General features: G+C 36.8%; 1 protein-coding gene across 2 annotated transcripts in view; it reads right to left on the bottom strand.

The window, feature by feature from the left end:
* IGF1 (insulin like growth factor 1) overlaps window positions 1–20594 on the bottom strand; it is a 49093-nt gene extending 28499 nt beyond the window's left edge. Inside the window, exons 1-2 of one of the 2 annotated variants that reach the window (XM_005421047.3) lie at window positions 20284–20594; window positions 15881–16037 (exon numbers count right to left, since the gene is read on the bottom strand). In XM_005421047.3, coding sequence (XP_005421104.1) covers window positions 15881–16037; window positions 20284–20346 — 220 coding nt within the window. In that variant the 5' untranslated portion in view covers window positions 20347–20594. Of the gene's footprint in view, window positions 1–15880; window positions 16038–17790; window positions 17866–20283 lie in introns of those variants that run through there. The other variant, XM_031057042.1, reaches the window with a different exon arrangement.
* Window positions 20595–23597: the final 3003 nt, after the last annotated feature.

Genomic DNA, 23597 nt, shown 5'->3' with positions numbered 1-23597 from the left:
TGGCTTAACAAGCTTTATATCTTCTGTTTCCTTTATACAAAACACCAGGAGCTCATATTTCAAAATAAATCTCCTGCACTGTACTTTATTTAATAGCTGACACAGCTGAGATTTTAAGAAGCTGAATACACATATAATGCATTTTAAGAAGTGACATTGCTATGGTTATGAGTTACACAACAATATGATGTCAGCCCTCTGATTGGTGCCATGGTATTTAGCAATGCCACTTGGACAGGAAAGTTCACACACAGAAGCCTGTCCAACAGTTCTAAGAATTTTATATCTTTTGAAGTATTCAATATATTTCTTTATGTGTTGAAGCACTGGCCTTGTTTTCATTTTCCAGCAATCTCCGTGAACTTGGGGTCATTGGATTGTTTGCTTTCTGACTGGCTGCACTGAAATCAAGCAGCCATATGCTTGAATTAGTATAGCTTGAATGTGTCTAGAAAGAATTCAGAGCAGACCTTTACAACAGCGTTATGACTGTGCTTTTAACTTAGCATGAGGATACAATGCAAACTTAAGAGGTAGAGGCAGTTCAAAGGAAAGGTGAATTTTTAGTACTGGCTCAAAATGAGAAATGATGGAACTTTCAGATTTCAGCTGCATGTTTCAGTTTTCTGTGGTTGTAGCTGTTCCAGAAAGAAAAAAATCTACTTTTGATACAAATTAAGTTTTAGTTTTCCAAGCCATCTCTCCATCTTCTGAGACTATAGGGAAACACTAAAATGAATACTTTAGCAAGATATTTTCAATCTATACTGACATTTTGGCAATCATAGCTTATCAATTCCTCTGTCTGGAGAAAAAGAAAAAGGCAAATTGAGGCCATTTTACTTGACCAAAAAAATCGTATTTATCTGTTTATGTTGTTCAGAACCACCAGTTTTCCAAGAGTTGTGTACAATATAGTGATGCAGAATGGAAAAAGGAGGAAGGAAACCAGGTGACATACCAAGTGTCTTTTTATTAAGTAGATTACTGTTCATTGCAAACAAGGCTTGGTGTGTGAAAGACGTTGAATTGTTATGGTGACTATTGAGAAATGCACTGGTGGTCTCTGCTAAACACTCACATCATAAAATCACTTGAATGGATCCTCATCCAGTTGGTAGTTTCAACTGACTACCCATGTGGATGAGCCTAATTCATGTCACTACAGAAGACAGAAAATTGCTGAAGGTTTCGAAGGAAACTCTGAGCTGGCAGCGTGCCCTTGCAGCCAGGAGGGCCGGTGGTATCCTGGGGTATTTTGGGAAGAGCATGGTCAACAGGTTGAGGGAGTAGATCTTCCCCCTCTGCTCAGCCCTGATGAGGCACATCTGGAGTGCTGGGTCTGATTCTGGGCTCCTCTGCACCAGAGAGATGAGGGGGCAGTGGAGGGTCACAAAGATGATTCAGGGTCTGGAGCATCTCACTTTGGGAACTGGGTCTGTTTATTCTAGAGAAGACTGAGACTCATTAATCTAATTATAGAATACCTCAGAGGTTGGTTCCAACAGGATGGTGACAGATTTTTTCAGTGGTGGCCAGCGACAAGATGAGGAGTGAAGGCCATAAACTGAAACACAAGAAGTTTCACCTCCGTGTGAGGAAGAACTTCTTTCCATTGAGGGTGGCAGAGCACTGGAACAGTCTTCCCGGGGAGGTTGTGGAATCTCCCTCTTTGGAGATATTCCAAACCCATCTGGACTCGTTCCTGTGTCACCTGCTCTAGGTGACCTTGCCTTGGCAGGGGGCTTGGACTACATAATTTCCAGAGGTCCTGTCCAACCCTAACAATTCTGTGAATTCTGAGAAGTGTTAACACAACTACCGTACTTGATGAACTTTTAGTGAACAGATTTAGGGGTTTTCTGTACCACCTTCAACGGAGTCCTTCATTAACTGAAAAGAAAATTTAATTATTTTATGTTTTCTCTTAATTGCTTTTAACCTTTCATCTAAAATCAGATCTCTTGACCAAGCGATTTCAATAATTTAAAACTTTAAATATTTTTGCATTGACTTCTGTTTATCATCAGACACTTGGCACCAAATCTTGTTCTTGGTCAGAACTTTGCTGCTGTCCTTCACAGGAGGTGCTCTGGAATTTCTGCAGCTCACAAGGAGGAGGCAATTTCTGTCACTCCAATGAAAGTAGAAAGAAGTCTTTGGAAAGGTGTTTAGATTTGAACAAAACCAGAGGAGGATTATGTTGCTTTTTTTCCAGATAATTTGGCAAAAGTGCTTTGTTAGTTCAGGTAGGATAGAGTACATGCTGAAGCTGCTTTTGAGGACAAGGCACACTTGGCAGCTTTGGTTTTGCCTTTATCTTTCATTGTTCCCTGTATAAAGGGAAAGTACTACTTCACTCTATCGCTAGGTTAAATTTATTGACATTTGTATTCTATTTTGAACCTGCAAAGTTCTAGCAGAAGTACAAAAGTTTTTTAGGAAATAAAACTTTTTGCCATCTCAGGTTGGATATGCAATCAATAGGACAAAAAAACTTAGAAATATTCGGAGAAATAGACGATTTCCTGGGATATTGTAGTATATAATGCATTTGTCTGAAGGCTGCAATTGAATACTTCTATGATGAGCACTTAAAAGGAGTTTATGTAGAAAATATTCATTCTTATTTTCTGCAGTGTTTGGATCTTGGAAGTCAATAAGGCATGAGACCACCTATTACATAATGAAGACACTGATTCTTTTCCTACTCCCAAGAAGTGTGTGTTCTGCATAACTGTGGATACAGTTTTTTGTTAAATGCTTTAGTAATTTAGTGATGGGCTGTGTATAATAATGTAAAATTCATAGGCCTGTGACCAAAATTAAGACTAATGTTCCCTGATTTTAAGGAATTCTTAGACACATCTTCAGTCACTGGTTCTTCCATTAAGCTCTGTTTGCATTGCAGCATGCTTACAAGTGAGTTTAACTTACATATTCCTGTATTATTTGTTGTTACACAAACTAGTACTTTTTAATAATACTTATTCCTTATGTTACAATGTACTTTGAATTATTGGAGTAAATTTAAGTGCAGCCAGTCTCATTTTAGTGGAGACAAGGTCTAAGCCATAAGTATCTGAAACTCCTAAGTAAGAAATCCTAAAGAATTTTCTGAGAATTTAAATTAAATTTTCCTGGTTAGAAGACAAAGAAAATGATAAGATATGCATTGTCCCCAACTTTCTGCAGTGATTATAATTTTTCTCATGTTTGGTTTTCATCCAGTATTGTTTGTGGTGCATGTTTAGGCTTTGGCATCTTGCAAATGAGGTTAGTAGAAAGGTAGCATTTACAGTACTTATTAACCACTGTCTGTTCCAGAATGCCTCTTAGAATATTTATTCAAATTCAGCCATCATTATTTTTAGCTCGCTTGGGAAATTATTAGCTTTCATCTGATGCCTCACATATTTATGCTAGAAATAAGAAGATTTCATACTAAGCGTATTAGTGTGTTTAACGTCAGAGAGGAAGCCAAGTCATTATGCCAATTCTCATTTTGAAGAGCTTTTAATAGTGATAACTTTTTCACAAGTAGTCAATAAGGTCCATAAGCAAAATTTAGACAAGTAGCTAAGGTCCCTGACTTGTATTTCCAAAGATGCTGAGGCAACTACAAACACAGGCATATGCCTGGAAGGATTAGAAAAACAAATCAAACCAAAAAACCTGCCTAGGTTCACCTATCATTGATTTTAGTGGAAATTAGATGCATGACTGCTTTTGGAAAATCTCTTGAGTGTCCGTCTGCCTCTTCAATGCCTAGAAACCTGGCTCATGTGCCTTTAGGACCTTTAAAGCTCTCACTAGCTATTCATGAGACTCATGCTGCTTTTTGAAAATAGAGTAACATTCTACTACTCAAAAGTTAGTTTTCAATCTTTTACACGTAGCCATCTACCTGCCACAAAATCTAGACTGATTTAGGCACTTGAGCAAATAATTATGTATGAACTTGGACAAATTAGAGAGATGGGCAATCACCAGCTACGTGAAGTTTAACAAGTGAGTGCTGGACTGTGTACCTGGGATGGGGCAACCCTGGTTGTGTGAGAGGCTGGAGAGCAGAAAGGGAGCTGGGGGTCCTGGACAATGGCAAGTTCAACATGAGCCAGCAGTGCCCTGGCAGCCAGGAGGGCCAGCCCTGTCCTGGGGGTGTCAGGCACAGCATGGCCAGCCGGGCAAGGGAGGGAATTGTCCTGCTCTGCTCTGGGCTGGGGCAGCCTCACCTCCCGTGCTGGGGGCAGTTTTGGGTGCCACAGTGTAAAACAGACATTAAGCTCTTAGAGAGTGCTCAGAGGAGGCCATGGGGATGGTGAAGGGCCTTGGGGAAGCAGCATGAGGAGCAACTGAGGGCACTTGGTCTGCTCAGCCTGCAGAAGAGAAGCCTGACAGGAGGCCTCATTTCAGACTACAATGTCCTTGTGAGGGCAAGAGGAGGGGCAGGCACTGATCCCTTCTCTGTGGTGACCAGTGACAGGACTTGAGGAAACAAGATAAAGATGAGTAAAGGGAGGTTTAGGTTGGATATTAGGGAAAGGTTCTTTATCCAGTGGGTGATTGGGCACTGGAACAGACTCCCCAGAGAAGTGATCACAGCACCATGCCTGACAGAGTTCAAGTATTTGGACAGTGCTCTCAGACACATGGTGTGACTCTTGGAGTGTCCTCTGCAGGGTCAGGAGTTGGATTCCATTATCCGGATGGGCTTGGACCAACTCAGCACATTCTACAATTCTATAAAGAACTGAATGGTAGACGATCTTTAAAATTACACTACAAACCTTTCAGGTTGGTCTGAATAGTGTTAAAAATGTGGAGTTTTTTGATGCGTGTGTACCCCTTTCAAATCAGGAACAAATGGTATCTATTGATTGCTCAAAAGAGCCTTTAATTGCTGTATTTATACACAGAAAGAAAAATATTAGAACTTCAGCGGGTAGTTCTTAGGAAAAACAGGTGACTAGTAGGAAAGCAATGGGAATCCAGTCAAGGGAAAATATTTGTGGTGTAATGACACTTATGGCCAAAAGACCTAGGAAAATCGATGATCAATGTTTTCTTTAGTGAGCATAGCACAGAGAGCTTATGAAATAGAATTCCTCAGACTAATTCCTACTATCGTCAATGAACTGAACTAAAGCCATTTGAAGTTAACAGATAACCATGAGTGAGTATCCATGGAATCATAATTTTGGATTATGAAGAAACTCCTGGACAGGGCCAGCCTCGCTTATTACCATTACTATTTTCTCCTTCTCTGGCATTGGCTTTGTCCCTTCTTTATTATACTACATATCAGATTTTCCTTGACATTTTCTCTTTGCCACATGAATAAGTAGAAATACACCTTAAAAATATTAGATCCTAAAATAAAAAATAAACAAGATATTTCCACCTGTTTCATAATATAATCATTTTGCATTTAGAATCTGTTGCAGGTTATTTGATTCTTGATGGGGGCAGGGAAAGCCTTATTTATTAATAAAGTGTTGTCCTTTTTCACAGATCTGAATTTCATCTGTTTCATATCAGAGTATAAATTTCTATTTGAAAAGAACAGCAGACAGTAAGAGTATCACCACTTACGAATTCTGTTCATTTTATTAGTCTTCATCTTAGTGATAACAGGAAATAGTTATACTTTATTGCATCAAGTCCTATTGCTTTTAGAAACTAAAATGAAATGACTATGAAAGAAAAATTAGGGGAGTTGACTTAATGCCATTGTAGCTGCAGTTGTAGAATTTAATTCTATTTTTTTGCAAAAAGGAAAGACAAGGGTGAAATTCTGCAAAATGTCTTCCTTTTTTTTTTTTAATTCAACAGATTTTCTTGACCATTCCACATTTTAAAATGTTTGTATCTTGGAATTGCTATATTAAATCTAGTGTTTGTAATTCCTGAAATAGTGGTGGAGCTCCTTAAGCCTATGAAATAATTTTTGTGTCTCATATGAGAACACTCTTTATGTCTTTTAAATGCAGAAGCATATGTGAAGTGACAGCATCATTTCTAACCCATTTTCCTCAAGCCAAACCAGCTGGGAAATAGTACAATGCACAATACTAAGAGCACCTTGAAATAAGCTAAATCATATACATATTTATTCATAGCAAATATAAATGATTCTTTCTTGATTTTAGGGCTTGTTTTTTACTCTGCTTTGAAAAAAATACGTGTACTGAAAAAGGATTGTCAATGTCCAAACAACCTAAACAGCAGTTCTTGTCCCCACAGATATTTTGGAAATTTTAACTACTGTGATTACTGTTCCCTGCAAAGAGATCACTTTAGAGAAGATCATGAAATGCCAATGTCTTTGAAGTGGTCCTGTGGTGCTCTATATTGCCTTGGATGAAGAGGGGTACGGGAGTAAGGAAGGTAGAGATGCTTTGTGTTGTTATTTCAACTCACTGAAATCAGCCTCAGTGGGATTCTTTCTTAGTTCAGTCACAGTACTGTTTTTAGAGGTAAGCTCATTAGGTCAGCAGTAGCTATATTTTAAATCTTCCAAATGATAGAATAGTTTGGGTTGGAAGAGACCTTTAAAGATCATGTAATCCAACCCGCTGCAATTAGCAAGAACATCAGCTAGATCAGGTTTCTCAGAGCCCCATCCAACCTAACTTTGAATGTTTCATTGCCTGAGTATCTCACTTGAGCATCATTCTGTGTCTTTCTCCATGACGATACCGTGATAGAAGGCACAGCCCTCTAACAGAGAAAATCCTTCTTTAATGACATCTGATATTTAGCTGTCTCTGTAGGTTATAAATATTATTGTTGTCTCAATTTCTTTAAAAACTGTTGGGAAATGAATACTCACAAGAATAGAAATGGTCTTGTGTGAACACCAGTGTAAAAAAACTGCTTCATTACTTATGCATGGAAAAATGCATCTTGTTTTGCAGAAATAAAACATGAAGGAGTTTTACTTGCTATAACATGTAAGAGTATATTCTATCTATTCTATCAAGAAAGAAAAGATAGTTAAGCTTTTCCCTTGCACTTTTACTGTGTCCAACTGGAGTGCTTTCTCCAACAGGATTCACACTTAGTCAGACTAAAGCCTGGGAGTTTTTAAGAGCTAGAGGAGCAGCTCTAACTGGTGTTACCTGCATAAGGCACTTTCTGGGTCTTTGCTTAACTGCACTATACCATAGCAGCTAAAATAAGCTTGCATTTGCTTTGATCTAAAATGGGATCTGTATGAGTGCATCCTTACCTCAAAATGGAAGTCCATTGTGTGGTTTTAAACAGATTAATTGCACCAAAATTTAGGCTCCCAGTGGAGGGTCCTTACTCAACGGACTTAACGAGCATAAGAATACAATTGCTACAGCTTCCTTGCTTAATTTAGTGGAGAAAGAAAAGTGTGTCCTAGGGAAAATTCGTAACTTAATGAGAGCCCTGAAAGATTTTTAGTCCTCTCACTGACTGCAGGATGAGCTTGAGTAGATTCCTAACTCAAAATCTTCATTTAAGCGCCCAAAAATAGATGGACTAAATCTGAACCAGAATCTCCTTATTTCAGGTCACACTCTGTTGAGTGTTAATTCTGTATGTGGACAAATGATCTAAAATGATCTATGTCTAGGAAGGTCTGAATTTAAAAGTCTTTTGTCTGAAAAGACATGAAAGGAACAGTATAGTCAACAGGATAAAATACTGATGAGATCTTTTTGAATACATCTATCTTTCTCTAGATAAATCATAAAGGTATAATAATATCACCTATGCTTCCTACACCTCTATCCTCTCTTGAAAATATGAAAAAAACCAAAAAAACACCACCAAAAAACAACATAAGGAATGCTTTTACATTACTGAATTCTAAAATATAAGTAGGATTGTAATGCAAATTGTTTCAACTAGTGCCTCTGTTTTTCATTCAGTGCCCATCGATTTAGAGAGGAATGCCAGAAACAATTAGAAAAAAACCCGAGAAGTGTTCTAAAAGCAAATGTATATGGTGTTTTTGCATTTAATCTTAGCTATATATTTCAGAAATAAACATGGCTTTTATTCAGGACATGTATTTGCCAATAATACATTTGATTAAACTAGGAAAATTAGACATACTATCAGTAGCTTGCTCCCAAATTATACAAGAAGAAATTAGATACATTTTCAGTAGCTTGCTCTCAAATTTCTACAGTCTATGAGTCACCAGATTCTTCCTGCCAAACTAAATATATCTGTAAAAGGCTGGAAACTTTAATGGAAAGAAACATAAAACTTCAAATACGTAGGAAAAACTAAGATTTTTTCATGGAAGACCTGTTGACTAGTAATTCAGGAATTCAGGGGATGTAGAAACAAATTATTGCAACAATATTGTTATTTATCCACAGAAGTTTCAAGGTAAGAAGCATATTCAATTTTTTTGCTATGTTAACCTAAAAGAAATATCCTTATTAGCTTTCATGCAATCTGAAGTAATCAATGAAGTCTTACAAAAAGAAGCTGTAAAGCTTTCATTATAAGAGTAGAAGCTCATATCCAGTTGATTTCATGGGGCTGAGTTAAAGGAAACCTTCAGTATAGTTAATGGAAGTCTGAAAAAAAAATCCTTCTTGTAAATTGGATTTATTATATGTGGTCTGGAAGAGCCTTCAAACATAATTAGGAATGTACTCATCATTTTTAGATCCACGAGCAGAATGACATCTTCCCTACAATATTCTCTATGACACTTAGATGTTTTATATGTGCATAAACCACACATCTAAAATTTTCATTAGAATACAGATTTTGGGTGCGTAATTTAAGATTTTATCCATTGCCTTAGAAGGATATGGCTGTTAATGAACCTTCTTTTGAAGTCAAACCAATTTTCAGTAGGATTTGTTTTCTTAGAACCTGCTGTTTATAGGATTTGGGGTTATAAGGTGTTTACTTTTTTGGAGATAGAAATGGTGTTCCTAGAATATTTATTTTCAGAAAGAAAACAGTTCACTGAGCTGGATTGAATCAGAATGGTCTGAGCCAACCCCTTCCTTTTTCTGCATACTCGGCCTTGTGTAAATTTCTGCCCAATACACAAAGACACAAACAATATAAACAAATAGTTCTGTGTAAAAGATATCATATAATTTCAGGTTTGTGTGAGTCATAATTTCACAAAGGAAGGGTTTTAACAGGACACTTTTTCGCTACTTCCACACTTTTATGGGCACGTAAGGAAGCAGAAGGTCCTGCTGTCTGGAAGCATCCTTTTACTCTAGAAGAGATATATTGCATAAATGGGAAGACTGGCATCACAGCTGAATTTCAGAATAAGATGGGAAATATTTAAATATGCTGTAGACTCAAGGAAAAAAAAAAAGGCAAGAGACACATGAGCCCTAGAAAGTTTCTATGATAAAAGGAAGCTATTCCAGTTTTCACTATTAAGGGATTTAACATGAGATAAGCAAATGCATTCTGCTCTGCCTAGTGAGAGTAAGGACATCGAAAACATAAAATTTCTCTGTGTATGGGATTCAATCAGAAAACACGGAAAGTGTCTCAGACTAGGCTGGATTTTTGTAGGAATTTAAGTAACTTTCCACGAGCTGGGCTCACCCACTGGTCATTATATGGTATGCCCCTCCAAAGACTATGGATGTGTTAGAATTTTTGTTCTCAGAACCTCATTTAGTGATGCAAACATGAAATATGGCTGTCATTACTTAAAAGTTAGAATTTGGGCTTTATCTTTCATAATGATTTTGCACTAAATGCACCACATAGAAAGTAAGCATTAATGGCTTTTCCTTCCTCTTGACATTGAACTTCCTGTGGTTATTACCAGAGATAAATTTAGCATCATTTCTTCACGAAGTATACATTTGTGGTATTTGTCTTGATTTCTAGACTGAGAAATTACTTAACTGTTGGTTATCTCTTGCATTTGTTGTCATATTTTTGAACAATTAATCTTGGATATGGTTTAATAAGCAAGCCCAGATCCATCCTTTGTTAGCAAAGCTCCGAGGTGGCTTCAAGTCTCTATTTGATTTTCAGTGATGTGAAAGGGTTTGAAAGGTGCCTAAGAGCTAAAGTGCTGAATAAGCCCTAGAGAAATGGCTCTGTGAATTTCTGCCTTTGGAATGAGCACTGTGCATGGAATGCCCTCCCTGCACAGGTAGTAATTGCAAAAGGTTTTCATTTATGGGGCGTGTGGTTCTGCTGAATGGAATGATTTGCTTTGTGACTCCTGCTGCTGCTGATCAAGAATCACAAATGCTTTATTGATACCAGAACAAACAAGGAGGTCCATACGCAAAGGTTTTGGCTGATTGCACAGAGCATGTGCCAAAGCTGAAGTCAGGGAAGGGTTTTTCTCAGTATTTAAGATTCAGTGGAAAAGTAAGAGGGGCAGCTATGCCAAGAATTAATGTTGATCTTGCCAAGCGCTTCTTTGAGTGACTTTATCCAACATGAGACTAAACAGTGTATTAAATACACATCTAGCAGTTAGGGAATCAAATGTCAAGTAACAGCTTTCTGTTATTTGAGACCAAATTTGAAGCTTGGTCTAGTGCATAAAAAAAGGTAAACATCATAAAAAGTATTAACATCTCTAAATATCTACCATGGAAAAAGGACATATGTAAATTGAACTTCTGGAGAAAATGTACTTATTTGGTTTTGCTAGTAAGCACTTCTTACAGAGATGTTTCTTGTTGAAATTTTGATCAATGATTTGTTTCCAGTCACTTCATTAAAATTATCATCACTACTGCAGTTCCTCTTAAGGTAAAGGTTGAAAAATTATAAAATCCTTAGTGACCTGAGGAACTAGCTGTAGAGGAAACCTGTTTGCAGGGACTAAATTCAGTGTCTGTCAGAGTCTATCTCCTCCTAGACTTTACAATCCATGGAGAAAGAAGACAGAACCTCTCTCTCTGTTATTAAAGAGGTAACTTAAGGAGATTAACCTCACTAAACTAAGGTTAAACTTTATGAACAACTCCTTATCCTTTCGTAATGTGGTAAAAAATGAGAAAATTCCTTCAAAGACTGGCTTATTTTCAGAGATCTTCCTCAATGTTTACTACCGGGGCAACAAAGCACACACCAAACTTGTGTCAGCTGTTTGACTATACAGTGATATTCCAGAAGCCAGAACTGCTTTCTTTCCTATACAGATACATCAGTAGCTATGCCTATAGTTCTGGTTCCCTGAGCACTGACCTTGCGGACCTGGCTAAAGCACACCTGAGCTCCTTTCCAGGATAAGAGGTAAGGAACCTAGGGATAGATAGAGGAATAGACTCAAATCTTCCATAGATACAATATTTGGACATGAATGGGGCATGTAGCCAGACCAAGGAACTTAAAAACACTCTCAGATCTTGTTGTGTGGGCACAGCCAAGATGACCAGCATATGTTTGCAAAGATTTGTAAGACTGTCAGTGACACCAGAGTCTGTGTGTGTCCATGTGGCAGCTTTTCAGCATGCCTCTGCTGGGCTTCTAACATTAACATTCCTTTCAATCAGGGATGCGGAGAGGAGCTAATGACTCATAGCTCCTACAGGTATGGAGTACTTAAAGAACTGAGTGCTATGCCATCTCTTGTAATTATCCTGATAGGTTTGACAGGCCTAGAAACTTTAATAACATCTTAAAAGCAGACTTCCTGAAGTAAACAAGAAGCTCTTAACTAGAGGGAAATGGGAGAAGCAAAACCTAATTGCCTATTGCTGTGCTACTTGTTTCCTCTTTTCTAAGGCAGCAATTCCTCCTTGTATACCTTAGAATCCACAAAGCAATGGGATCTCATGACAGCTCTCATCACCCAAAATTATGTTCACAGGCTTATCCTGATTTTCTGATGATTATAAACTAATAGTCTTACATTGTGCACAGCTGGGGATTTTCCCAAGGGCAGCACACAATTTTGATTGTCTTAGTGGACAAAAAAAAAAAAAGTAGTAAAAATCTGCGGTTATTCTCCTCAAAGTAGTTGACACAGGGAAAATTAAGCTGGATGCCAGAAAAGCCCATCTTTTATTGGATTCACTGCTTTACATGTGGAAGCATGTGCTAGGTCATTCTCTGTTCACTGAAGAATATCAGAGGAACTCCAGTGTCTCAGGTATCCAAATTCAGTTATTTTTTATGCAAGTGATGGTTCAGGAGATTTACCACACGACTAAAGCAGGGTTTTTAGCAGAAAAAATAGGGTGGAGTTTTAATTAATGAAGTTGATAGTCATGGTTTCAATAAGTATTGCCATCTAACTTGGGCTTTAGAAATTAGAAGACTGAAAATATCTAAGGAATTAAGAAATCTGTTTCTTTATTGGCACTTGTGTATTGTTAACAAGACTGCTATGTATTTTTTGTAAAAGGAAAAGGTATATTTTCAAAGGAGAAGAAACTAGATAAAAAAGATTAAAGCGTTTTCTCCTTAGAACAAACTACTAGATCTCATGGTAGTAATAGCCCTGAGAAAACACCATGAGCAAGAATGAATGATTGTTCAGCAAATTCAACATTTATGAAGAATTTTATTTTCTTTGAGTAATCTACAAATAAATTCCTGTGATAAGACTAGACTAGTACAAGAAAAATTTCCCCCCTCTTAGGCTTTTAATTTTGTAAGTTTCCTGTAATTTCTCCTTTAAGTTTTTCCAACATCCTCTCTTCTCAGCGTTGTTTTTTAATAAGCATACCATGGTAGACCTTTCTGCCCATTAAAATTTAGGTGAATGTCAAAGCCATCCCACTTGGCTTCCTGACTCTTGGATCCAGGGGTTTTGAGATTGGAGAAACATTGAGAAAAGCTGTGTTCAAGTGTAGCCACTTTTGTAGCTGTGGCCAGGTTCTCTGTCACCTTTTCCTAGCACACGTGAACCTGAGGGGCAGAAGTTCTCCTAGAGAGACATCCCTAGATAAAAGGTGGCAACAATCTGCTTTTCTCTGGTAAATCATAGGAGACAAAAAGCTGTCTGAGTAGCCAGTGCTGGTTGGAGTTAAATGTGACCAAGAAAAAAAAGCAGATGCTCAAATTGGGGATTTGTGCTTGTTTTCCCCTAAAAATCTTTGAAAAATACTCCTTGTCAGTCTATCTCAAGACAAAAGAGAGTGGTAGAAATCACATTTTACTTTCTCTTGAAGTCAGTACTTCTCCTTATGTGCAGTAAGCAGCTGGGGCATCTCCTCAGAAGCTGTAAGGAGTTTCCTTTTATAGCTAGAAAGTTGGGCACAGTAGACTATATAAAGGAAATTTTTGTCTTCCAGTCCTAGACACAGATACATCCTTGTGGCTGGGAAGTACAGAGTTTCAACAGAAAGTACTACAATTATTTCTATCTTCACTTCCACCCACAACTCCCAAGGAATAGTCAGAAGCTTTGACCTTGACTCTGAACCAGGAATTCCACCTCAGCCAAAAGGTATTCTTTATATTTGGAGTCTCTGGTGAAATACAGAATGATGGAAGAAAAAAATTTCCTCACAGCTATTTCCTGTGCAAGTTAAAGGCAAATACTACCATTGATTATATTTTATTTAAAGGAACCAGAGTATGAGAAAAGAAGGCTTAAAATACTACTTTTATTGACATACTCTTTACAACAAAAGAAAGATTTAATTGGGTTTTTACCTCTGCAAATGATGTGGCATTCTTAAAAAGTCCCAAGAAATCAAGCAACATTTTTAACTTCTAATAGTATGCTGCATTCTGTAGTACATTAGATATGAGGATCTCAATTTGTTTTACCAATGTTACTGGTCTTACTTTTGTCTAGTTCTGTAATTTAGACTGAACTCTAACAAATAAGAGGGAGAGGGTTAAAACAGACTAATTTTCTTCCTCATAAATAAGAAGTAGCCAGGTAGAGCACACACATTACTTGGCATCCAAGGGGCCACGTACATGTCAGCTTCATAACATTCCTGTTGAATGATGCAGCTGTAGGCTATTGATTGCAACTGTGCAAGACTCCTAAAATGGGGTGGTCATTCATAAGTAAAACCTTCTACAGTTTTCCATAGAAAACAAGGTCGACATTTATGGTGTTGTTACGTTATTTTTAGTGAAAACTCAGAATGTCAGAAAGCAACAAAGACTAGAGAGAAAGTCTAAACTGACAGCAGATAAAGGTCAAGATTGCAAAGGTAATGATCTCCTGTGAAACATTGGAAGCCCATCATGGTATTTGAAATTAAGAATGACCTAGCTTAGGGTAGAGGTTTGAAACAGATTGTGAAACCTTAGAATAACTGAGATTGAAAGCAAAGAGAGTTATTGCTAATGATTAGCATTTCACATGACCTCTTACCTCGAGGATCACAAAGTACACCTAACAGTAGGTCTGATTGCTGGGCAGTAACAACTACTCTTGTGGAAAGTAAGCATGAGAGGTCTCTGAACCAGCAGCAAACATTTTGCTGGTGGAGAAACACCTGAGATTCATACACAGTAAAAGAACAATTGCTCTGCTGTTCTATATGTATTGTCTCATTGTCTTCTGGTGTAGAAACACGAGGGGGAGATGACAGTCCTTACATACACTACAGTAATAAAACATTTGTAGGACACTCAAATAATCCCTAACTCTGCTGCTAATAAATGCGACTGATTTGGGTATATAAGTGAACACCTGATGAGTTCGTAGGAAAATGTAAATTCCTGTATGAGAGAGTCCAGTAGTTTTAATACTGTGTTTAGCACCAGAATACTAAGCTAAACAGCGGCCTGGAGTAGGTGCTTGTTTACAGGAGTTGAGGTGTTAAATACAGAAAAGGAGGGTTCTTTTGTGAATAGTGAATTACTCTGCATACGTAAAGCTAAGGTTCCAAAAATGAACTTTAATTAAATGTGCCAACAAGATAGTGAAAACCTCTACAATTTATATGTTGAAGAAGTTAGAATTTTCTGTAATTTAGAAGTGCAAGAGTCTGAATTTGTTTTTATTGCAAGCAAGGAGAAAACATTCAAAGCAGTGACTCCATGAATAGAAATAAATAGGAATAGGGTGGATATGATCAGAAAATCAAAAATGGTAGCATAGAAGACAAGAAGCTTCAGCCATGAAGGAATATCGATGATATCAGAGAAATACATATTGTTATTAAAAGTAAATGCTGGCTTCAGAGGCTATAGGAGCACAAATTCTTTCATGTTTTGAAAAAAAGTATTAATGAATGTATTCAGAATGAATATATTCCTAACTAAAAGTTTAATTAACTTTGTTTAAGCGGCAAATAACTGAAAATCAAAAGTAGATTTCTGTTACATAAAAGTTGAGTATTTCTTGATCCTTACTATTGCAGAGTTAATTTTATCTGTTGCCTGTACTCGTGTTAGTCTTTATTATCTCACCATGCATGAATTTCCCTCCACCTGTATTTAAATGATGAAGCATGTGGATACTTGGATGCAGTAACTTTCTGCTTGCTGCCTTCCAGCTCTTCATTTTTTTTAAACCAGATGTTGAAGCTTAGTGTGTTTTTAATATGAAAAAGTGTGCACTTAAAGTGTTTACTAGTAGTCTCACATAACAGGTACATGTAGTTCTGCCTCATGAGTGTCTTGGGTTTGGTATTTGCTCTCATTCATTTGATTTCAGTGACAGGTCAGTGGAAAGCAGGAACACAGCAGGTGAAATAGCGACAGCTGGAAAGTGGTGAAAAACAATAACAAGTCTGAAAATAAAAATTTATCAGAAAGTCAGAGAGGTTTAACACAGGCACAACATTATTCTTCACTGAGGCTTTATGGTAACTGAAGGCTTGAGCATCTTCCAGGTATAGGATACTAGTCCTAGTTGGCAGCCTGGATGATCATAGCTAAGCTAATTTACAGCAGTTGCAGACTCCAATGGGTTACATGAAAGTGTTTAGCAGTTAAATAAAAGAAATGGGGGACTTACTGAAGTAAAAGCCTCTGTCTCCACACACGAACTGAAGAGCATCAACCAGCTCAGCACCACAGAGTGTCTCTGGGCCAGCAGCAACAGAACTGGTTAAGGTAAGCAAACACAGGCCAAGGTAGATGAAATGGATGTAGGACACAGTGTGCATCTTCACCTGCCAAAGAAGCAGAAGCAGTGTCAGAATTTCCCCTGAGTCTTAAACAAAATGACTCCTGCATCCTTATGAATGAGAATGAATATGTACTGTGATTTCTTGGACAATAAGCATGGTATCAGGAAATGTCTCCCTATGCTTTTGCAACTGCCTACATGTTCTAGTCCATGTATTTTGGAAACTGATTATTTATTCTGGTCAACACTCACAATCCCATCTAGTTAGGGAACCCTGTAGTATCTATGACTTATATTTGCTTTTGGAAAGCAAAATATGAAAGAGTGGAATAGACAGACAAAGGGAAGCCTGGAATAATATAAATAAAGAAAAGAACCTTGAATTGGTTTGTCTCAGACCAGATAAGCTAAGAGGGAATATGACAGGTGCCTGCCAATGTACTGTGGGAAATGGGGGTGGCATAGGATGGAGAAGGTCTGTTTAAACTAAAATCAACATTGTCAGAAGAATAAATGGCTCTAAACTTGCTGTAAGGAAATTTGGCCCAATAGAAAAATAGTTTATTATTAGTACACCACAGTTCTCCAGCCACCTTAGAAAGGAAAACACCACGACAAACCAAAAATGTTGCAAGGTTCAACTTGCCAAAGTTACAGGAGTTGATGTGGGATCTTCTGTAGCAGAAGACCACATTCAGTGACACAGTTCCCTGTTACTAGCAGGCAAACATTTGAGAAATTAACAGGAGTGTGAGTTTTAAACCATTAAAGATTTCTATTTTTACTTGTTGTAAGCAGCTATATTTCATTGACCTTCATAATCCCCTCATAGGCAGATGTGGCCATGAGGTTTATACAGAGGTGATAATTCTTTTCTCATTTACATTTGGTTACAAACTATCTTTTTCCTGTACTTATTACTGAAGAAAGGCCGGTTCTCAATGGGTGTAAAATTGCACCAATCCATTTATCCACCTCTTTTTGTATCCCTTTATGTCCACCTAATTTCTTACCCAACATGCAAAGAAGATAGCTTTTTCTTTTAATACTAAGAAAAGCTATTTATGTAGAGTAGCAGGACACTGAGTAATGTGCTTAATGCATATTCTGAACTTGTTTAGATCACTTGCCAAAAATGATAGTTTTGAAAGGTGTAAATCTGCATTTAATTTCATTCTCTTTTAAGGTTAACATTAGCATTGCAGTCAGGTAAGAAGTTACAAATCTGTCTTCCACATACAGTTAAACTTGGCTTAAAACTGCTTTGTGTTAGCAGTCGTGCAAAGTAATTGAAAGTAAAATGATTCATCTCCCCTAAAGTTTCTTTCAGGGGTTCAGGGACCATTTAATCATTAATATTTCTTCACTGAACTTTTGAAAAAAAGATAAAGTTATCTATTTTCTGATCAACTGGGATCTGATCCAGTGGGATATTGAGCCTTTTTTAGTCAATAATTTTTAAGAATTCTTATTTTCTTGGCAAGAGATCTTAGTGCCTTGCTGGATGAGTCTTTTATTTCCACTGTGAAAATAATGAACAATTTTAAATCCCATGATATATCATAAAAAAAGAATAATTATTTTCCCATTCACAAGTGTCTTTAGCCAACTTTGCCATGCAAACCCCAACAAGCTCGAATGCATAGTCATGACTTCAATGGCAGATGGAGAAAGATCAGATTGTAAATGAATGATGATAACATGAGGCACTATTTCCTGTAATGATTCTGTATCTTAACAACAATTTCTTTTTTCCTTTGCCATATTTTTGAATTTATAAGATAAATGTGATGCACCTGCAGTTTAAGATGGTTCCCAGTTCTGAGGAGATAAAGCAGAAAGCTGTTTAGCACACTGCCTCAGAAAGCTGAAAGACATTACAAATACAAGAACATTATGTATTTAACAATTTGTTCTCGTATAACATTTGGTCCAGAAATAAACATAAATTTTAAACATTTAACAATTTTTTATTTTTAAAGACTTCTCAGCTGGCTTGCATTTTCAGATAAATATCAGCACTGAACTACGACAAAACAGATTATCTACTGTTTTTCCTTTAGTGGAAGCCAAAAAAGGCTGCACAGTATAAACCACAGAGAATTTCTAACTTTATCTCCAAATTTAACAACAGTCAAGAACTTTCAAACAAGTAAAAACTTTGCAGAAAAGAAAACAGGCTCACATGTTTCTAGGGTTCAATCAATTGTTTGATAAATTAAGCACTGTTTCATTAAAGCAAATTCCAAAACACAGTTTAAAACTTTAACTTTACTTCATCATTTTAATTAAACACAACATTTATTGATTCAATATGCTAGTGATAAAATCCAAGTACCCCTTTACATCTGAGGGGAATATTCTTAAGAAAATACAAAGTTGTAATCCAATATTGCTGCAGGTTCTCTACAATCAAGCAGGGTACTTACATTATCCCCAATCTGACTAGAAAGTTGAGAGCTTAAAAGAAAACGCATTGGAGTGTGGATGGGGTTTATTGAAGCATCTAATTACGTTGGGAAATTGAATACAGGTTCAAGATGAGCCTGGTTAAGCACTTCTTTTACTTGCATAGAATGACTGACGATATTTTCACAGCTGGAATTTCCTCTTTTTTCAGTAAAATAGCCAGCTTTTGCTACATTCCTCTTTTAGTAGTCCAGAAGAGTAGCACTACAAAGGAATGCCATATATGAACACTCTACGTCTCGGTCACTTCTTAATTCTTCTATGTAAGTGCCTTTCATTTAACAAATTATCACTTGACACAAGTTGTGCATAAGAATTCTTCACATGATTGGTCATTTCAGTGACATGTAAGAACATCTGCAAGAACTATAAGAATCGTGCAGGAGGCAACGTTTTTTTGGAGACTATATGCTACAGCAAGAAATCAAGAGTTATATATTAAAAATTACATTTTATTCCAGAGGGGTTGGGCCTGATTATCAAGCCATCGTAGAAATGTGCAATTATTATGAAATATCAGTATTCACTAGTAATTGTTATATAAATAAAGCATATATACTCTAGAGTGGATCAAGGCTTAAATACTGTTAACTTTGAGCAAAGAATCTGGGCTACATGCTAACCTAAATCAATATGTTCCATTGATTCCAAAGAAGCTTGGCAGGATGCACAGCTGAGGAACTAGCACATTACTTTTATGTCTCTTAGTGCCTTGCTCAATACTTAAAAAAAACCCCAACCCTTCTTCTTTCAAGTATATTGGAAAGGATGCCCATTTATACATTAAGGGAATGATTTCATCCCTTGCAATTACAGATCTGTAATTAGGTCATTAAGGAATGAGATAAGTGTGTTTTAAGTGTAAGAGCAACTTAAAAAAAATATTAGGCCCTAAGCAATTAAAATAAGATAATTCTTTCAACTCCATAAATATCCTTGCAAAATACTAAGGGGAAAAAAAGTTCTTGAAGGATATAAATTTGCAGATAATGGAAAGTTGGACTAGAGCCAATTGACAGAAACAGAGGTCAATGCACCTACTGAAGTCAAATTTACCTTAAGACAGTTTATATTATTGTGCAGAAATTATAGGGTCATAACATCAAACTTCACATGCAAACTTTCCTGAGAAAGCCCTCCCTAGAAGGGAAAACTTGGAGATGAACATGTAAAGGAATTTCCATTTTCTTTATGTACAATTGCTTAAGCTGTACAAATATGCAAGGTCAGCAAGAGTCGCAGCTGGTTTCTAATGTAGAAAACAAACTGAACTTCTCATTTACTTTTAATTTATGAAAGCAAAAACCAAGTAAATGCCACGATGCTGCCAGAAAATTGCTGCAGTGACAACATCCCTTAAAAGTTTCCTTGTGAAAGCATGAACATTTTCTCTATAATTGTGTATAATAAAACTGCAGAAACTTAACATGTGAATAGTACCTTTTTTCCTATAAAACCCTGCACCTGCAGAAAATAGCTAAAAGTTCTTGTTTTCAGAAGCATTCATTAACAATATAGACAATGATGTAAGTGGACCTTTTAATAATGACATAACTGAAATATTACAAAGTTCTCTGAATAGAAGTGAAATTTAAGACATGTATTTGCAATAGTTTACCCTTACAGTTATCTATGTAATTGCAACTATTACATACAGCCATTTTCCAGATCACATAAAATTGCATGTTCAGCAATTTATAAATAATTCTCAGTTCTAAAATAATGTTATTGAAAAGTGCACAATACTCCTCAAGCCAGCAGCAGACAATACACAGCAAAATAAAACTAAAAAATTATTTGAAATAGTAATAAAGATTTACCTTCAAGAAATCACACAAGCAGCACTTAACTAATTGTGTTGAAAGACTGTTGATTTTTTCCATTGCTTCTTGAAAGTGCAAAGTCTGGAAATGAATTTGTTAGCAGTAATGATGAGAAAAAAGAAATCCAGAGAGATGTGAGATGTTGAGAGCAATGTCACATTTCAATATTGAGGACTTTATTCCATTGCGCAGGCTCTATCTGCTCTGATTTTAGCAGTGACAGTGAGATTTAGCAAACAGAAGAGGGATTTAGAGAAAATCCTCACATTTATCTACATTACACAGACACTGTAGACAGGAAACAGCTGGGGGAGCATTTGCCTCTCTCTCTCTCCCTCTTCTGGCAAAGTTACCGAGTAAGGACTTTTTTGGGCATGGTGACAAATAACATCATACCTTTGCATTTTAAAACTAGAGCACAGAAGCATATTTTTTTCCCTTTAAAAGAATGTGAATTAGTGACTGAGGGGTTAGCAGACAAAAAGAGCTTGTGCTGCCATGAAAAATAAGAAAATGTATTCTGGTTAACTTTCAGGTAGCTGTGTGTGCGTTTGTATTTATGTGTGTCTGCATTTCAAATATATGAAAACTTAAATATGTATGGGCAATGTTTGTATATATGCATACCTTTGTGCATATATATATACAGACACATTTTATTTATGCATAGCAGCATAGGTATTTTATTTATATAGTAACAAAAGGCAGGCAGGCAGTTATCTACTTTTCCCTTAATGTGTCTTTATGTTATTAAACTTGGCACGCCTATATGCTGACTACCAATTAAAACCTCCAACTCTCTCTGTGATTAACCCTAAAACAGGAGTTTGTAATTTTCTAAAAATAACAGAATTGTTGAGAACTACTTGTAAATAGGGCAAAATAGCTTTGTGATGTTTCAACAACCACACAGGAGAAATAATGTAATTTCCTAGAACTTAGTGTACTATGAATATAGTAACACAAGTAGCCCAGTTTGGGGGGCTTCCATGACATTTATCTTATATCTAATGTTGCAATTATAAAGTGATAACCCCTCCCTCCCCCCTTTTTAGTAGTAATCTTCGAATTTCTCTTGCTAACAATTTAAATGACACTGGGAAAAAGAGAATTCAACTTTATTAGTTCTGCAATACCTAACTTCTGCCTTTTTATTTTTCCTCAATTATGAGTATATTATAAATAACACCAGCTGGCCAGCAACATGCTCTCACGGGTTATGATGTCATTCAAATCCCTCAACTGTGTTAGTGGCTTGCAATGTGCTCCAAGCCAGCTGTTTTTCTATTTATAATGTATGCTTGCATTTCAATACTTAGCTATTGAGAATAAAGTTGTGATGTTGTTTTATAGACACAGTTTATACTTGTTACCCTTTGAGTTTGGAAGATGGCATTTAAAAGTAGAGGGCTAAACAAGGCTGCAGCTCCAGAGACCAAACACGTGTCACAAGCAGTGCATGATTTCCATAAAAGCTCTTCCAGAACATTGCATTTTGTCCCTGTCTGCTTCCACTAAGTGAGAGCTGCATGCTGAGGTGCTAGCTGTACTTTATTATTGAAAACAACAATTGAGATCATGTTGGCCCAGATCTGTTGTCAGTTTTCAGATCCACCTTGAACTATAGGGTGCTTGCCAGGCAGAAAGGACACATTTAGTTGTTTGTATCCTCTATGAATGGCTAATACTCTGCTCTGTGCAGGTTTAAACAGTGTATGGTTAGCTAAACTGATTAATCTTTGGAAGGGATTTCTTCTAATATACCATAATGGCAGAAGCACAGGGGGCTTGGAGGTAAGTTTGCGTAGTTCAGATAACACTAATATTTCAGGTATTCTGATACACATTTGTACTGCAGGTGCTGTGTTTTAATGTTCTTCTCTGTTTAATTCTCCCCTCTGCATTTCAGAGGTCACTGAGTGGTGGCACCATTCTGAACATACCTTGATGAAGCCTGCTGCAACTCGCAGGACATGTATCACTCACTCCACTAGCCTTAGAGAAGAATGTTTATTATCTTTACCTTTTTTTTTTCTTTTTTTCTTTTTTTTTCTTTTCGCAGCACTACAGATGGGTGCACACACTTCTGCCTTTTCTTTCCTAAATAAGAGAAGGAATACATTCCTCCATAAGCTCCCTACTGCCCAGGCTTCAAACACTCCTCACTCCTCACTGTTTGCTTTCTCCAAGGTTTCAGCAGGCCTCTCTTGGTCATGAGAGCAGCAAGCAGTAGAAGGTTCGGCTCTAGGCTGTCAGGGTAATCAGAGAATCATAGGGTCTCTAAACAACTGGTACTGCTGCTTCTTTCCACAGAGCCATTCTCAGCACACCTGACCAGCCTAGGGTTCTGTCCCACTTCACTTCTTTCTTTTGGTTCTTGTTTTCAAGTGGTATTGTGAAAAGGCAGGAAAACAGAAGAGATTCAATAAAGGTTTCCATTAGGGATTTTTAAACTTAGTGCAGTGCTTTTCTTCACAAAGCCCATTTTTTTAAACAGAAAATTAAAAATCCCTTAGGTCATACTGATCTGATGATCACTAGTTTCCTAAATATAGCTTCTATGCTGGTGATAGTATTCTAGTCAGTATAGCAGTCAGTTAACTATTGGAGATTGGTTCATTTCTCCCTTGTAAAATATAATAACTTTTTTAACCACGTAGAATAAAGTACTGTGGGACAGCATGCTTATGCAGTTGTATACATTCCCTTAAATAAAATGCACCTCTAAACTACAGAGTTTATGGCAGTTTTCAAAGTATTTACAAAAGATGTACAGTTTTCTAATTGGAATGTGTGTAGCTATTCTACATTAAAAGGCAATAGCACATATATCCTTGTTTGGCTTCTTAAGTATAACCTTCAGTGTTATAGCAGCCACAAAGATCTATGAAATGTGTGAGAGATGGAATCAGGTATTTATGTGTGTTTATGTGTCCTGACCCTCATATTTTGTACTTTAATACTCCAATGATTTCACTAACGTGCTGTAATGCTATAGATCTCATGTGTCAGTTTTTCCAGGGGCAACTCTGTTTTAGAGAAGACAGCAAATAGAAAAATATGCAATTATCCTAATTAATATATTGTCCCAACTTAAATCCTTTCTTAAAAGGTAGGAACATTGCCACAATGCCTAAAAACACCTGAACCAGTGTGCCTTTGTTGTGCATTCTTCTCTGTTAGATCACTCTTACCAAATGCAATTATTTGTAGCCGTTGCTTGTTTTTTTACACTGGGATTACAAGTTTTCCTATAGAAAACCAAGACAGAACCACTCTAGTAGAAAGAACCCCTGTAATATATATCACCA

Source organism: Geospiza fortis, unplaced genomic scaffold, assembly GCF_000277835.1.
Source record: "Geospiza fortis unplaced genomic scaffold, GeoFor_1.0 scaffold10, whole genome shotgun sequence".
NCBI lineage: Eukaryota > Metazoa > Chordata > Aves > Passeriformes > Thraupidae > Geospiza > Geospiza fortis.
Note: the sequence above shows the minus strand (reverse complement) of the source record. Positions and strands in the feature narration are given on the sequence as shown.